The following is an 18,112-nucleotide window of genomic DNA, read 5'->3' on the forward strand; positions in this document are numbered from 1 at the left end:
AAACTGTTGCTTTGGAGTTACGTCAAAAACTCACCGTTGATTCATAATCATCGTAATTGTTCATGTACATCTGCTGTTGTTCATACTGCTGCTGCAGATGCTGCTCATATTGTTGCCTGTATACCGCCGCCATATCGCCGGAGTCTTGTTGCTTTGCTGAAGAACCGCGAGGAGGTGGTGGTGGGCCGACTAAAAAAGAATAAAGATTTAGGACGTTTGCATAATTTTGCACATACAGAAAAAAAGTCTTGTGGTTAGATTCTAGGTTATTCAGTAAGATAGAGAGAAACATAATATTTCGGATAATGGAATAGTTGCATATTTACAAATCATGTCATTAATCGAAGTCAACTTCATGCCCTACAATACACTTTTCTCATGTTTCTAGAAGCTTTTACATATCGTTCTCAATGAAATTATTAGGTTGGGATAATTCCACACTCCTCGCACATAACTAAATACAGACTACAATCGCGAATTGGCAGCATGTACCTCATAACTGTCAAACATTGCTAACATTGCTAACTGACAAACATTTATGTTGAATGCTATTCTTTTACCATAATATACATTTATATAATTATTTTAAAACTTAATTTATGTTTCACAATAACAAATTATATTATGTATATATACTACATACATGCATATATAAATCATGATTTTCTTATAACCGAAAATGTCTTAATTTTCAACTGATTTCGAAATATATTGCCCTCCTTTTTAATTTTTTTTTATCTCTTGATTCTGAATGCAAAAAAATCCAACTTACTTTTAAATACCGCTTTCGATACTGCAGTAGTTGGTTGTTCAGTCTTCTGGGGCTGGTAATTGCTTTGATGAGTTTGCGTCTGGTAATTGGTCTGGTGCTGAGTTCCCTGATGAGTTTGTCCTCTGCTTGGATTGCTTTGGCTTTGTTGATAATTAATTTGATTCAATGGCTGAAAAGTAGTAGTTGTGGGCGACTGATAACCGGGATACTGCTGCTGATTGCTCTGATTGATTTGCTGGTGTGTTTGTTGGTAAGTTTTCACGGACTGCTGATAACCGGGCGATTGCTGATAACTGTTGACTTGAGAGTGATAAACTTGTTGTTGATAGTTATCTGCAGATGGTGAGTGGTATCCTGGTGATTTCTGAAATGCGCTTGTCTGATAAGTGGTGGTCTGTTGGTACTGGACCGGGCGTTCTTGCTGGTATTGGTGCTGTTGGCTGACGACTCTTTGTGTAGTTTGGTATTCTACTCGACTTGTTTTCTGCTGATCTTGGTACACTTGCTGCTGTTGCTGTATCTGTCTATCTGAGTCGTAACCGTTGTAGAGGTATTCGCTCGATGGTGGTTTAGGTTTCGGTGGAGGTGGTGGCGGAGCGGTCTTCGGCTTGGTTACAGTGGCGCTATAGAAATAAGCAAGTTGTAAAGTATTTTTAATGGAAGTTCTTCATTTTATAGAACAATTAAAATTATTTTTTATGGTATTAGTAGGTTTGTATTAACCCATAAAATGAGTTTCTAGTAAGCGGTTGTTCAAGGACATTATATCATTATATACATTAGACACATACTAGTATCAAACATTACACTACCAAGCACCTTTTGTATAATATCTCAATCTATAAGGCGAATTTCATTGAATATATAACGATAATTAAAAAATGTATGATTAAATAATATTTAAATTAATAGAACAATACGATATAAGAGCAGAATCTACAATTTCTGTTATACTCAGATTCATGAAAAATATTCAGTACAGCACTGTACTGAAATGGAGTACACCAAAGGACTCCAACATCTTAAAACTCATAAGATCTTCGAATATGTGACTGTTACAAGAATTGGGATAACTTATTTATTTTACAAGCAATCACTTCCAATTTTTACAGCTGACTACATAATATAGCTGCTTTCTGAAATAGTAACCAGAAAGTTTGTGTTGCCACAAATATATTTATAATTTAATCCGCATTGTGACAAAATTTTTCGTCATGTTTCCAGTTTGCGCGCACAGTTTAAAACATTCTATTGCATAATTTATTTTCATATTTAATATATAGCTTTTATAACATTTGAAAACTACTGTGAAACCAAAATCCTAAGAATTTCATGTTAATTTTTTTATTATTTGGAGTTGTGTTTATCAAATATATTTTATTAAAAAATCTGTAATGTTTTCGTGCATAAATTTTTTTATATTAAAATATTCATCAGAGTTTTGGTTCAGTTAGAAAATAGTGCCTATATAAAGAATTCCGTCAAATTTCAAGTATGTACTATTATCCATTTTAAACTATCAAGCGCGCAAGGGGGAAACATGACGAAAACTTTTGTCACAAAGCGGATTAAATTACAAAAATATGTATGGCAACACAAACTTTCTGGTTACTATTCTCAAGCAGTTATATTATGTAGTCAGCTGTAAAATGTTGGAAGCAGTTGCTTTTAATATGAATAAAATATCCCAATTCTTGCAACAGTCACTTATTCGAATATCCCAATATATTAAGGGGTTTAAGGTGTATGAACCCCCTTAACGGAGGAAGAGTGACGGAGTTGAGTTTGTTTAGCTGAAATCGCATGACACATGACCTATCTACGATGGTTTGTTTCGGAGAACTAGGGAAACGGAAGACCTTGGAAGATATTTAAGGGAAATGAGCTCTTAATTTACGTTACACCCGGGGAAAACCATGGAAAAAACTCATTCCGGACTGGGGTGAGACCTTTGAGCTTTTACATGATCCTTTTCGAATAAGCCATCGGAATCCACCATTTCGTTTTCAAAAAACGTGGTGCGACTGAACACAGAGCTCGGTATATTATCCAGGTGTTCCTGGAAGAATAAAGTATTTAACATATGTAATGGTCAACTGTGTAATGTATATAATGGTCAACTTCGGATCGCACCTTTGTCGACATGTGTGATATGTTCTTGCGAGGACCACTGGAACACATTAACCCTCTCTTAGGACCTTCCATTAGTTAAAATCTATTGACATCAAAGTATGGAATTTGATGCTACAAGTATCTTAACAAGTATACTAACAACATGAAGGCTTTTGGTGTGACTGATATAATTTGTACGTGGGCATGTATGGCTAGTAATGGGACTAGTTACATGAATTCCTTGCCTGGGCACGGGGAAGGAGAATACTTCAGGGCAAGACATTTTTATTAATGCGCGTCTTTTTTATTTTTGGTAGTACCTTAAGTCATATTTACATATCTCAGGAATTCTGTCTCACATTCTTTTTATAGGGCTGTATTAATGATATAAAGTATCACTGCATCAAAAAGTATTTAAATTTACCGCACAGTTTTTTACCTCAGTTTAGTTTATTTTACCTTTGGTCACATTTTTGCCTTTATATACTTTAGAATTCGTATCATATTACAAATTTGAATCTATATATTTATTTATCTTAAAGAGGATAGAAGCCTTATGAAATATCCAAAGAACGATAAATGATTTTAAAATTAATAGATACAAATTTATTACATATTAATTAGTTTGATTTTACAGATAATTTCACTGCATATCATTCTAAGAAATATAAAGTTTGATTTGCTCAGGGAAACAGGAACACAGCCAAATCTCTCACACCCAAGATTATGTGCTTTTGCGTCTCTAGCCCTGTGGGAGCTAACCCTGTGCGGGAGTTAACCCTATTAAAATATATCTGCGTCTTGAGGAGAGTTTATATCTAGTCTTTCTGAGTACTTAATTGAAAAAGAAGAGGAATGTAAGACACTTAAATTTCTACGCTTGGGATGTTCTTGGTCAAGCATGGGACAATAGGATGGAATAAAATATTTTCATAAAACTCCGTTTATATAATGATCTTGCATTTGGAAATTTAGTTCAAACGGATAGATCTTGCATTTGGAAATTAATACTGCACTGCAGTCTTATTTCGTGAACTGGAAATGGATGTGTTCTTAATTTCTACGATAACGGAGAAAATACTCGTATTATTAGAACATAACGCCCACATTTCATTTTAGTAATTGTCGCCTCCTCAAGAAAAAAAAAGGAAAGATGACAAATTAAACTCACTGAGAACTCTAGATCTTAAGATAGGTGATAAAGAAAGAAATATTGTCGTTTCTAGAGAAATACTTGAGTCATTCCCAAGCACTTCCTGATTGTTTCCTTAAATAAACTTTGTTCTGTTTCAATTTTTGTGTGTGTGGGGAGAGGGTTAAATATGGCTTGGCATGTGCAAAGGCACGTGCACGTGCTTTGTTGCAAAAGCAAAATGTAATATTCTTAAATTTTCAAATGATAATAAAACGTTAAAGCATGTTTTAAATTTTCTTATCAACTCAAGTGGAAAATTGCTCTTAATTGCACATTGAAGCGAAACTTACTCTAAAACTGGAAAAAAATTAATTTTATTCTGGCATACATTATATCACTATGATTCTGAGCATATGTAAAGCTTACAGCTAATAATTAAATTATTAAGGGTCATTAATGAAATTAAGATCTAGCTATTAAAAATATTTGCATTGCAATGAAAGCTTTGTGTACACATGTAATCAAACCATTAGAAGATTTGAAATCAAATCAGTAAGGGAAAAACAATCAGTAATTTCAGGTAAGTGAATTTCAACCAAATTATTAAGAAAAGTATGATGAAATCATTAAAAGATTCTGATGTGACCCCATCTTTCTAAAAAATCTTACGTGCTATGGCTGGGGCTTATTTCACGACAGTCATAAATTTATATGGAATTTAGCACAACTTGTTCCTTAGCTCTCTTCTCAAAATATATTTGCGTCTTGAGGAGGAACGTTCCTATCAAACCAGAATCTATATCTGAAGTGATTAATGTCCAATAATTCTTTAAGTTTTATTTCATCAAATATTGAAGTGATATTAATTGATACTACAATCAGTGATTATTCTTACTGATAATTTTCAAGTCATAAAATTTCGTTAATTGAGCACTGTGAAATTGCACTTTTCGTTTGATAAATATAAAACAGTATCTGAAATCTTATGAGCCATTTTTAATTGCATATTTTAATTAAGCTTATATTTTTATAGTTATTATTAGAAACAAACGTTCAGTGTATCAGAATCAACATAAATAAGCACGAAATTTATTGCTGCCTGCAGTTTCATTCAAACTTAGACCAATTTTATAAAATCGTATAATAAGTTCTAACGAAACTAACGGCAGTGATAATCTGATGCTAAATTTTGCTTTGAACTTTTTCATTTGTTTAGTATTAAAGTGAACAAAATTTTGTTCTAGTGTTTTATTTACTTATAACTGACATTTTGAGCTAATTTTTACGCTTTTCATATTATAATGGGAATTTGGACTTTAATTTAATATCTCATTTCTCTAATTTGTGACATTACACCATTACAGATGATTTTAAAAGATAAAATGAAGGTAGTATACCACAGCGATTGCATTTCTGTTTGATACAAATATCAGCATAATGCGATTATATGTTTTATATGCGACGTTTTTACAAATTTACAAATGAAACCTCGTGGGCTAGATTCACCTTGAGTAATTATTTTGTAGCTTATTTTATTTTCAATAAAACGTTTGCTGGATTAAGAGAGAGAAATATGGCTACGTATTTAAACCCATAATGTGATGATCTTATTTATGTCTATGGGAAGTGAGGCAGTGAGTGCTATTGGAATTAGTGGCGTACTATGCTTTTCCCTGATGAGGACTAGGCAGGAAGAAAACTTTTAATCATCTCTACCATAAATAACCCAATACGCAAGGAGGAAAAAGTTTTATCCTTTCTAAGACGACCAACCCTTACTTATGCGGGTGGTCGCCAATGAGCATTTATTATGGGAACTTGTATTTATTTATGTATTTCGCACTAATATTCATTTATTTTATCAGGAAAATTGGGCATTTTCAGAAGTGGTAACCTTAGGGAGATGTCATTATAGTAGGGTTTACTATGTTTAGAATTAGTGCAATAGGGCATAATATCGGATTAAGAGGAAAACTCAGAATGATCATTCTGCAATAAACGAATCACGAAGAGCTCTTAATTTCATAGGTGCCACAGAACTTAAATATTTAATTTAAAATATTTTTATCTTAAAAGAACAAAATGCGAGCAAAACAGATCACTTCTCAGTTTGCATATCGTTAATCGTTTTAAAACTGGATATAATACTCTACTTTGTAAAGACAGTTATAATGTTTTACGCTTTTACAAATTTACAAATTAAACCTCGTGGACTAGATTCACCTTGAGTAACTATTTTGTATTTCCTTTGCACATATTGGGAGACTTTAAGGCTGTGATATTGACAGTTGATCAACTAGCGAGTTGTCATAAAATGGCTTCAAAGGTTGCTTACGCATTATCCGTAATGAGCTCTTTGTATATATGGTGTGTAGCTGTTGTTTAGATGATGTGTAGCTGTTTTATAGATCTCTTGTATATTTGATCCGTAATGATCTCTTGTATAGGCCATCAAAATTTCCATTTTTGGAACTATATTACATTTCGAAAATGAAACAATATTTTCAGTTGTCCAAAATTTAATTTTTTATTCTAAAATTGATAAATATTTAAACTCATATATCAACTTCCGTAATCATTCAGTAACTCAGTGTGATATTTTAAAGCTAATTAATTAATCGCATAAAATATTACCAACTCTTAGGAGATATGTTATTGTTTTCAATTTTGATAACACTGCGGTCGACATAAAAAGCCAATCTTGCCAGTGGCCAATGAAGAGTTTTGCCAATCATATTTACCATTTACGTTATAAAAGTGCGTTCCCAAAGAAAACATTGAAAAAGTCATCTTCTCTGAACCTTTTGATAAACACTTTGTCACAATTTTTATTTTGCGTCCTGAGTGCCATAAATAAAATCGTCTTAGTCCAAAATAAAATTTTAATTTATTTTAAAGTTGTATCTTACGTATTTTCGTATCTTACGTATTTTTAACTCTGTTAAAAGGAGATGTAATTTTTAATATGTGACATTTTTCTGTTTCAGCCAATTGGCGTTCAAAAGAGATATATAGAAATAAACGACGAAGTTTCTAAAACTGGAATTTTCTTTTGAATTGACTTTTTATGCAATGTGTGTATTCATAATAGGATCAAATAATGAGAACGAAACATTTTAGAAATATACAGATTGGGAATCTGCTGAATATGCTTCTTTCCTTTCAGTTTTACTTTTTAATACTTCTGTTATGTTTCTTTAACATTTATGTATTTTTCTTTTCTGTCAGTTTCAGCTTAGAAAATAAATTCAAAACGTTCGCCAGAATTTTTCAAATTGAAATTCATATTAAATTGCTTTCTTTTGTTATTTTCTCAACAGTAAAAATTTATTTCATGAACTGGTAGCTGTATTAAATTTATTTCATGAACTAGTAGTTTTTAATCTAAGAAGAAAAGCAAAGTATCTTCATGATTATTATTTTTAAAGTGTTTTTGAAATTTTTATCAATAAACTCTTCGTTGAGATATCAGATTGCAATTGGAAGTTTTCTGAATGTAATTTATTTTAGCTTTTGCTGTTTTTTAAGTATGATGAATCTCTTACCTCTGTTGACTGCCACGAGACTTTGATGCACCTTCTGCAAACAGAAAACAACTTAATTAGTAGGTAAATTAGTATAATTTTATTTTATTGATACACTCTTAAAGATATATTTTCATTAAAACTTCCAATATATACGAATGATTTCCAAGTGCGTATTAGGTAAGAAAATGCATTAGTACGCACAGAAAATAGGTCTTAATAACCACAGAAAATGTAAGTGAATATAAAGGAAGAAATAAATAAAAATATTTTTAAATAAATAAAAGAGACCCTCAAATAAAGGGGCTGCAATTGTTGATTTCTCATGATGCAAAAGTCACGCAGTGGAAACATACAAATTTCATATTATCTTTTTATTTTCTCATTATTCGCTTTGTACGTTTAAAGTGCCATGTAAATTGTGGCCAAAAATATCAATTGTAATAAAAATGGAACTTAATCAGCTTCGACTGCCAAGTTTCTTAGTCATTATGAATTTTACATTTTAAAATTCTAAGCAATAAGAATTCCTCCTCTTCAATATGCCATCTGCGTGCTGCGCAATCAACATTGCTATGTTTCTACGTCTCAGTGTTCTTACATCAGTACTTCTAAATTTTGCTTTTATTACATACATACATATATATATTTCATTAATTCCTTTTGTATTTAGCTATGAATCTTATAGTATAGTTTACGTTTAATTGAATGAATTCTAGAATGTATTATATTACAACATTTTTTGTACTTGTTTACAAATTTCATGCGTAATATTTTTAGGGCAGTGTAGCGATTTTTCGATTTTTTTTTTTTTTTTTTGGCATAATATACAAATTTTTATTTATTCCTTTTGAGTAATTAGAATTGTTTTACTTTGTTTTGGTAAAATTATTATGTAGGAGAGGCATTTCAAATTTTCACAGGTAAAATAATTTAAATAATTAATTTCAGTACTACAGTTAATTTGAAATTGATAAAAACATAACTAATTTTTCTAGGAAAAGGAGTGATATCATTGATGGATTCTCCCTCCTTGGAGAGTTTTGAGTCTGACAGTAATAATACTACTTTTTTCTTAATGTATTATTATTGTGTGCTTTTATTTTTTTCATAAATTACTTTAGCAGCTCAATCCAAATTAATATAACATATTAATTTGTAATATGCTACATTAACTTGTAATTTTACAGGATTTTTTTTTTAGCTTTCTATCATACTTTGCCTATTTCTCTTTAATTAGAAATTAGAAATAGTTACAATATAAAATCTTCTGTAATCTTATATGTAATTCGACTCTTCTGAGTTTGCAGCTTTTATTTACTGCAGTAAGATTCCTAAAACGTTAGAGTGCTTGGAACGTAAATGCTACTAATGTTTAGAAGTTATTGATCTTCTATATGTGTTAGAACAAATTAGTGATCAAAGATTATAATCTATCATTCTACAAAACAGAGTGATATACATATACCCTATCGTATAAAAACTGCACTTGATTTCTCATTCGTCATTCGCAATTTGAATTTAGAATTCTTTATTTTCACCAGAAACGCGTAACATGCAATATATTTTACATTACTCTGTCTATCAGATCTAGAATGTAATGTACTGTAGTGTGCAGAATATTTCATTATTACTTTATGTTAATAAAGTCTAATTTACATATTTATCAATGAAACATGCAGTAATTGTGCACTTCATTCGAATTTTCTGTTTTATGCAGCGTTGCTATTATTCTCGATGTCTTGGAATAGATTCACCGCGAACATTGCGACAATGATATATTTTATAATTTATTACAGATTTTAATTTTTTTTATATTTTAATGTTTTATATTTTTAGTGGTAAGCACATTTTACGTGTTATATTGAAATCTAAAGCTTCCAGATTTTAATATTTTTAATTTTCCCAATTTATATGCTGTATACCCAAAATGACATAATTTTATTTCGTGTTTTTCTTTTTACTTGAAGGACCTGTGTTAATCTCCTTCGAAATATATAAAGCTTATATTTAAAACTTGACCTCTATATAAGTTTTAATTTTTTAAAATTTTAAGTTATTACGTATAATAAAATGGTATAACGCAAATCTTTAGAACGACAACATGCATTGCTGTTTCCCTTTGAAAGTTTTCTTCGAAAATATTCTGTCCCTTAAGTAGATAATCCTCGAATATTTCACCAAAATCATTAAACAAGCATAAAAAGGCAATGTATACAGTAGCACGAAATAAAGTCTAATTTAACATAGTTGATAAATATTTTACAATAGACTTTACATAATGATAAAGGTTCCTGGAAATTTTACTCTTCTAAGATATTTATGATATAAACTACAAAAGTAGATAAACAGTCTTAATGGTCTTACCTTGTTTAGCTTGTTCTTCTAATAACTGAAATACAGCAGATTTTTGTTTGAAACTTAAATTTTCTGGGCCTTCGTCTTCCCTATGTAAAAAATAAGTTATGTTATTATAAGAATTGGGCACTTTACGAAAGGTAAATGTATATTATAAATGTAATTTAAGTAGTTTTATTGATTTAAATAAATGTATGGATTATTATTTAATTTTTTAAGTTCCTTAAAATAATTTAATGTTTAGGTTTAGGCGCAGATAAAAATTGAGTGATGCCCATTACACATTCAAAAAACGGTTTCTAATGAAAAAGTACAAAATTATGAATCGCTAAAAGAAACATACTCTGAGACTTGCCCTTCTGTCAAAACCTCTGTCTGCTTAGCAAGGGTTTCCGCGATATTTTCTGTCGAGTACAGTGACAGAGGCGAGTTGTAAGGGTTGTGAACTACAGCTTTCACTACTGGAGGCTCCTGAAAACGAAAACAAAACTGACATTTTCTGACAAATACGAAATACATTTTCAGTGTATATTCAAAGTACTGAAAGAGAGTTCTACTATACGTAGTTTAAAGAATGATAAAACGATATTCACATTGGAAATTCAAAGCGAAATAAATAATAAAAAGAAATCAAACAATTTTCTACTAAGTACCATAGTTCTACCACTAATAACTTACTATTAACTAATAACGTACTTAATAACTATAACAAAATAGCTGTGCGAATGAAAGTACTGCCAAGTTCGCAAAATTTATTAAATGAATGTAGTATAATTAAATGTATTTAAAGTGATGTAAGTTTCATAAACTATTAAAACAAAATTAGGGGAATATCAAACCCTGATCGTCGATGACCTTCGCTTTGATGGTCATCCGTATGGGGCAGCGTAATGTTTCATGCAGTAGTAGCACATGTTAAAACATGTAAAAACCTAAATACATGTTGGTTTAACTTAATGCAAAGTAAAACACATAACGTAAGCTAAAGCTCCAAAAGTTCAGGAAAGACTTTACAAAGGACATATTTAATATCAAAATTTTGAGCGGGATCCAAGTGATGTTTTGCAATTCTGTGATGAAATTTATTGATGACTGATTGCAAGTGATGACAGCATTGTAGGAAATTAATCCTTAAACTGTAGATCTTTCCTGAAACTGGATTTATTTGCAGAGCTTTAGGAATTCTTATGATATTTCAAATTAAATTGTCGAGACATTAGGTAATTTTTTGGAAGCCGGTGAAATGAAAAATCAGCTAGCTATCTTGGGAAGTATTGAAATTTCGAGAAATACAAGATATCTTTTGTATTCCCTAAGCTCTCGACCACAATTCTCAAAGTTCCAAAGCATAGTCTCATAGTTTCTCTACTAGGTAAAACATAAAATCTTTAAATGATCTTTCAGATTTACTCAGTTTCTAAGTCCTTAACAAACTGAGTGATTTAGAAGCAATAAATGCATTTGTTAATACTTTAAATCCTCCTTATATTTAATGTGTCTGTTATATATAATCTTAGTAATATATGAGTGTCAGGATTATATAAGATCGTGAGAAACGGATTTAAAAGTGCTATTATTTAGTTTAATCATTCAAAAAGATTTTACGTATGTGTTTTTATTGCGCGCATTGGGAAGCTGCGTAAATTGCTTCGGTTTCTCAAATTTGAAGGGCTGAATATTTTCGTGCCACACATTTCAGATCAATATCTGGTACGATCTCATGAATAACAAGATATCAGGTCCTTTATAATTCTTTGAAATCCACCCGTGGTCACAATGGTTTATTAGAAAGGGACCTATCCTATGACCAACAGAAAGTTCTGATCTTACCCAGCTTCTTTTCTTGCGGATTATTACAGGGAGAAAATTTATAATCTTGGCTACCTCATGAAGACAGAATAAGAAAGAGCTATACCAGAACTTTTGCCAGAACATGGTTCAAAACTGAATACCACTATGAAGTCTGTAGTGCGCTAGTTAGTGGTGCACATATTGAGAGATATTAGTTTTATTCATAATATTTTTGAGTGACTGAATTGAATAAAAGTACTTTTAATCCACTTCACTTAACACTAGCATTTATTCTTACAGACGCTGAGTAATATGTCCATATAATTGTTTTGATTATATGGTTATCCATATGAACTATGGAGAGAGAGTAAATATTACTAGAACTACAGTTAGTGAGAAGCTGACTCACTAACTCTACCGGAAAGTCAGAATCAAGTTGTTGGCAACATAGAACGCAAAGCTGAATAATTTCAACTATCAGAGATGACAGGAAACTAACACGCCTAGAGTGCACGCGTTGCTAGAATCACGCACTGTCGTAAAATCCAAAAATCTTAGTTTAAATACTGGCTACTCATTTGCATTCTGGTGAGGAATACGGAAAGGAGAATTTGTACTAAAGGCTGAAATTAAAAATAGTTGGTTAATTGACACAAAATTCCTTGCAAACTTAATACGAAATTTTCCAGTTCCTGAGTTTTCACAGAGCTTATCTAGGGGAATCAGAAATACCTAAATATGAAGAATAAAAATTCTTAAGTATCGAAACTGGAGATACTTTTCCGAATCTTGAGATTTTCTGTAATAGAATGCTTAACCTAATTCACTCGAAATTGTCCATAGTATATTTTCTAAACAGCTACATATCAAATCACCCTAACAATATTGCTCATAGTTTGTAAGTCCCATATATTTTACTCGATTCTTAAATTGCAGAATGTAGCATTCAATGAATTCTAGGATCACTCGCAATCAGTTTAAAGGAACTTAAAATTAATTCATATATAAAGCCAAAAATGATTTTATTTCTGAATGTTAAAATAGTCTTCGAGGAACGAGACATTCGTAATAAACTCTTATTTTCCTTTGAAGCAATTACTGAAAATGTTTGGTCAATTTATTCCAAGAATCTCATTCCAAATATCAGAAACGTAAAGCATGCAAATGTCGTCATCTGAGATTTCATTTCCAAATAGTTCAGAATTTAGATGTTTCACTTTAAATAATATAATCCTTTCCGTATAAAGAGACTATATATAGTTAAATGACAGCTAACGAAGATATATAGAAACTGCTGTAATAGACAGATTTAAATGCAATTCTATAGTCACTGCTCCGGGAAAAGAGATTTATTAAATAAATACAAAGAAAAAAATAAAATTTTAGCGACCGGGTGTAAATGTAGCTGTAGAAAAATGAGAACTGTAAGACAGGCAGCAAGATTTTATTGCAAGTATAAAGTTACAAAGTTTTGTGCTCAAGATGAAATTCTTCATTGCTTCTCATATATAAGAATCGTAAATTCACTTTCTTAAACATCACACAAAGTACCGGAATTGATATAGTATTATTTACAAACATTTCTAATTGTCATACAGTTTATTACAAATTGATTAAATTTGAAGATTAAATTCAAGATTATATTTTATCGGATGGCAACATTCTAAGAACTAAAACTGTGATAGGGCATGTATAAAATAAATTAAAGACCTTACAACTAAATTTGTTAGAATCTCTCTCTTAACATTATAATTAATTATCGTACGATCTTGTCATTTTTATACAATTATGATTTTACCATATCATATTATCATTCCTATCATAAGGTTATCGTACGATGAAAGAATAACGATTCCAGTTATTATAATATTAATAACGATTTACATAAAATTATGCTGTGAGATCATAACAATATGTTGCACTATATTGAACTTCTGCTCTGACACGGAAAACACGCGTTTCTGAAGAATACAATCATTCTTACTTTAAATTAAGTTGTTTAATAAACCTGAGTAAATACTTTTGATTCCAGTGTCATGTACTTTTGAAGAATTTTTTAGTTACTTATTTTGATATAATTTTATTTGCAGAGAAACTACGGATTAGCTGAGAGCCAATGGATGCTAAGGCAGTTCCTCGTGCTTCAGACTGCTGCATGTTTCACGCAGAAATTCTTTCAGCACAAAAAGTGGCTCTGGATATTTCGGCATCACTGTGTTCTCGGGATGCTCTTTGGATATATTTTTCATATCAAATATGTGATTTTTTGTATTTTAGGATGCCTCTTATCTACACTGGAATGGGAGCTGAATTTCACAGTCGCATGTGCCACTTGTGATTAAACTGGTAATTCCTTCGTTCGCGGCAAAAATAATTGTTGTTAAGTATTATCGAAGAGATTCAGGCACCAGAATTTTAATGAGGTTTGCAAACGAACAATTACGTCATTATTACAGTTGCCTAATGTTTAACGCCTAATGTTTGTGAGAAAGAAACACAATCTTCAGGAATGGATAAGCCTACAATCAAACACGTTACTTGAAAACAGGATAAAACAGGTCCCAGAACGCAGGGGAATGAGACACGGGGTTACTCTCTCAGAATGATTTATTTTGCAAGCGTGTAACCATTCATTAATGTTACCAAGTATGTAACTCACTAATATCTTAATATTATGGAAGAGGGATAAATTCTTATAAAGGGCAAGAGCGGCCCAACCAAGCGTCGCTGATTGCCGTACCGAAGGACCCGGGTTCGAATCCCAGAGAAGGCATGGATGTTTGTAAATGTATACTGCTGGTGCTGCATGGCGGCACTATAAATATGAAAGTCCTCTCGTGTGGTTTGCTGGAAGAGGAGGCGAGTGAGAGACACTCGGACCTGTTCCCCGGGGTGCTCTTTAACAAAATTGGGGGGGGGACCTGATCTAAATCGCGTTGTCACCTGTATGGTGCTCAAGGCTGTTGCCAACGGCAGGCGTAATCTAGCGCTCCTTGCCACAAGAAATTTCGTGGATTTGAGCTGACATCAGACAAGTGAGCATAAGCAACAAACACAAACAAGTGAAGATTGAGAACAGGATAGAAACAGACTGAAAGAATTATTGTGCAGTTAAAGTTGCATTTAATCGAAATACCCAGATTTAATTTTTTTCAGAAAATATAAAAGCAAAAAAAAAAAAAAAAAAAAATATTTTTATATCATTGTCACCACGTCAGGATCGTCAGGAACTGTAAAATCATTGTTTCGAGGGGGGGGGGGGAATTTTACATGGAGCATATATTTATAAATTCGAAAGAAATCGAGCGAGTAATTTTTGACTAAAATTCTATTAGTCATTTTTGGCTGAAATTCTAGGAAATCTCTAACAGTGACATAATCCTAATTTTAGTGTTTTAACGACGATATAAAGGGGAAAGAAATTTTTAAGAAACTACTTTAAAATGTACAAGTCAAGAATCTGATGCATTAAATTAAAGCGAATTTTTAATTTAATACTGAAAGCAAATGCAGATTTTTCAGTAACATTATGAAGTTTTTTCTTAGAATATTACAATAAGCATTCTCACCTTTCCTTTTCTTGGTGAAAGAAGATCTTCTCTGAAAAGAAAGAAATAAAGAAAAATAAATAAAAATACTCAGATATTGAAGACATAAAAATAAATTAAAATACTTAGATATTGAAGACATTAATATAAGATTAAAAGATGCATATTTAAAAATATTACTGAATACTGTAATATTTTACATTGCTCTATAATTCTTTATAATTTGCAATAATTGTACATTAGTATATCAATTCTCTTAGTTATAAAATGCTTAAAATCTTCACATTTGCTTTCACATTTGCTTTCGTCATAAAATAAATAAACTGTAAAACGATGGTTATGGAAATCGATATATCGCTGCAAATCACAAGGCATTTTTCAATGCCTTTCGAGCTATACATGTGCCTTCTGAAAATAATGAGACTAAGCCTTTTCATTCATAATAATATTCTGGTACCTATTTATGGCAATAAGATCATTAATAACATGTCTACCATATTCGCTAAGTTTATAGTTCTTTACGTCGCTGTGTCTAGTTTGTAGTTTGGTTTGTATAGTTTAATCTTATTTATAACTGCGTTGTTGTTACTAATCCCCTTGGGGCAGGAAAGCCTACACCAAGTCCAGGAGACCTTACCGCACAAGTGAATCGCTGACATCATACTGTTCAGCCGACATCTGTCTCAGGGAGACAGTAGGTGAGCGGGAGAGACATATGAGGGAAAGGTCCTTTCAATCCCCCGTTGAATTTCATGCATCGAAGATGCCCGAATCTGAGTCTGAACATGGCTGTTTGGAGAGATCTAGTTCTTTTACTCTCTAGTGACAGGCTTGGTTGCTCAGCTGCTCAGCGATATATCATTGGTGAGCAGAAGAAATTTTCCACGCCATGTTCGTTTTACTTTTTTAGTGGGAATGTATTTCAGATGGGCTTAAATCAATGGGAGTGGGGACAGGGACATCACAACCTTTCCTTGCAAAATCGTCACTTATTTCATTACCATGCAACCCAAAATGGGATGGTATCCACTGGAGATATCTTGATTGACGCTCTCCAAATTCAAAAACTTTAGGTATGATATTCTGATCGGTATTATCCATGATCTTAGGCGAGTTTTTAAGGTACTGAATTGAGCTTCTACTGTCAGAATCCATATAACGTCACTTGTCGAACACAGAGCATATAATCAAGTGCTTTGCTGATGGCAATTAGTTCCGATCTGAAAACGGAGCAATTTGTAACTGGTGTGTCGTTATAGCTATTATGTCTGCAATAACTAGAGTTACATATAATACTATGTTTAAAGTTTATAATACTGCGGGCCATGGTCTGCACAGCCTCCATATCTGCTTTCCTGACCATAGACCCCGGGTTGCATGAACGTATGTCCTGTGCGAGTGGTCAGCTTGTCTCAAGACTCCTGGTGTTTAGTCCCCAAGCGAAGTTGGTACTCGTTTTATCTACCCACTCAAGAGCTGAAGGGCTAAGTCAATCTTGCCCAGTCCGGGGATCGAGCGCCAGACCTGTGATGCTGCTGCGCTACGCGCTAACCACCGCACCACTGAATTTATATTTACTTTTACGTACTTTTAATATATAGTTATACTCTTACACCCAAAATAGTGTGATTTAAATATAGTGATATAAAATTTATCAGTATTTTGAATTTTAATTATTTAAGATGCAAAGCATCTTTAGTGAATATTTATTTTTTTTTTAAACTATGGTCGTACTTTAAAAATCATATTTATGTAAAATTTGAAAACAATGTAAATTTGCAAATCACATCTGGTTTTAAACATACCTAAATGGATAATGTTAGTTTTTATTTGCTAAAAGATAAAATAGAATCCAATTAATTTAAATTTAAAAAATTACCTCAATTAATTTTTCAAATTTAATTTTTTCAAATTTATTTTTAATTTAAAAATTCGTTTAATAGCTTCTTTGAAATTGAAATCCATAATTTACTTTTTGACAAATTTATTTAGTCGTTTCTTTTAAATTTAAAACTATGCATTATTATAATATGTCAGCTTAGTTCATATATTAAAGGTTTAGCTCTTCTAAAAAAATTCATCATTTACACTTAAAGCTACTCCCCAACCGACATAGCGGCGGCATAGTGGTTAGTGACTATGACTACCATGACGAAGGGCCCGGGTTCAAATCCGTAAAAGGCATGGATGTTTTGTAAATGTATAGTGTCTGCGCAGCATCACACTCTATATATGTGGCGAGCCAAAAATCCTCTCCAGAGGTTGCTAGTATGGGAAGAGGATTGGCAGACCCTCTAACCCGTCACCTCGGGGTGCTCTTTATCATAAGAGGGGGCGAAATGAGCTAAATGGTGCACAAGGCTTTTGCCAACGAACGCATTTGACTCCTTGCCACGGCGAATGTCGTGGGCTTCTGCTGACCATTGTCAGACAAGTAAGATTGGTTACAAAAGCAACACTAAAGCTGCATAAAAATGAAGCATTTTCATTTGACCAATACAGTGAAAATATTCAGGCGAAATTTACACTGTTCCTGAAATCTCAATCCGTAATAAGTAATAACTAATAGAAGGTAAGCAAAAGATTTAATGGCATTTTTCTAGAAACGCAAAAACATGAAACTGATTATATATAGCGGTAATTGTTAAAAGAAAAATTCAGTTGATTTAAGAAGCAGAAAATTTGATTTTTAGTATTTTGATTCTTTTTAAATGATGTTATTTACAAAAAAGGCTGTTGTTAAAGAACCCCCTAAATGCATTTGCACAGTTGTTTTCAAAGAGATCACATATACTGTTTGGGGTCCGAATTTGTATCTAAGCCAAAGCAGATACGATGTATGATAGTTTAATTCCTGGAATGCATTTGTGAA

General features: G+C 32.0%; 1 protein-coding gene across 3 annotated transcripts in view; it reads right to left on the reverse strand.

Annotated features, from left to right (window-relative positions):
* The window catches only part of LOC118181592 (uncharacterized), a 124,879-nt gene that overhangs the window by 9,921 nt on the left and 96,846 nt on the right, over nucleotides 1–18,112 (reverse strand). For all 3 annotated transcript variants that reach the window (XM_085824825.1, XM_085824820.1, XM_035350757.2), the window contains 6 exons: nucleotides 15,262–15,292; nucleotides 10,245–10,372; nucleotides 9,911–9,990; nucleotides 7,565–7,598; nucleotides 773–1,395; nucleotides 35–189 (listed from right to left, as the gene is read on the reverse strand). In XM_085824825.1, the coding sequence (XP_085680951.1) occupies nucleotides 35–189; nucleotides 773–1,395; nucleotides 7,565–7,598; nucleotides 9,911–9,990; nucleotides 10,245–10,372; nucleotides 15,262–15,292 (1,051 nt within the window). The remainder of the gene's footprint in view (nucleotides 1–34; nucleotides 190–772; nucleotides 1,396–7,564; nucleotides 7,599–9,910; nucleotides 9,991–10,244; nucleotides 10,373–15,261; nucleotides 15,293–18,112) is intronic.

The sequence above is a fragment of the Stegodyphus dumicola genome, chromosome 1 (genome assembly GCF_044657685.1).
Source record: "Stegodyphus dumicola isolate Sdum_Otavi_A_Nest chromosome 1, ASM4465768v1".
Taxonomy (NCBI): domain Eukaryota; kingdom Metazoa; phylum Arthropoda; class Arachnida; order Araneae; family Eresidae; genus Stegodyphus; species Stegodyphus dumicola.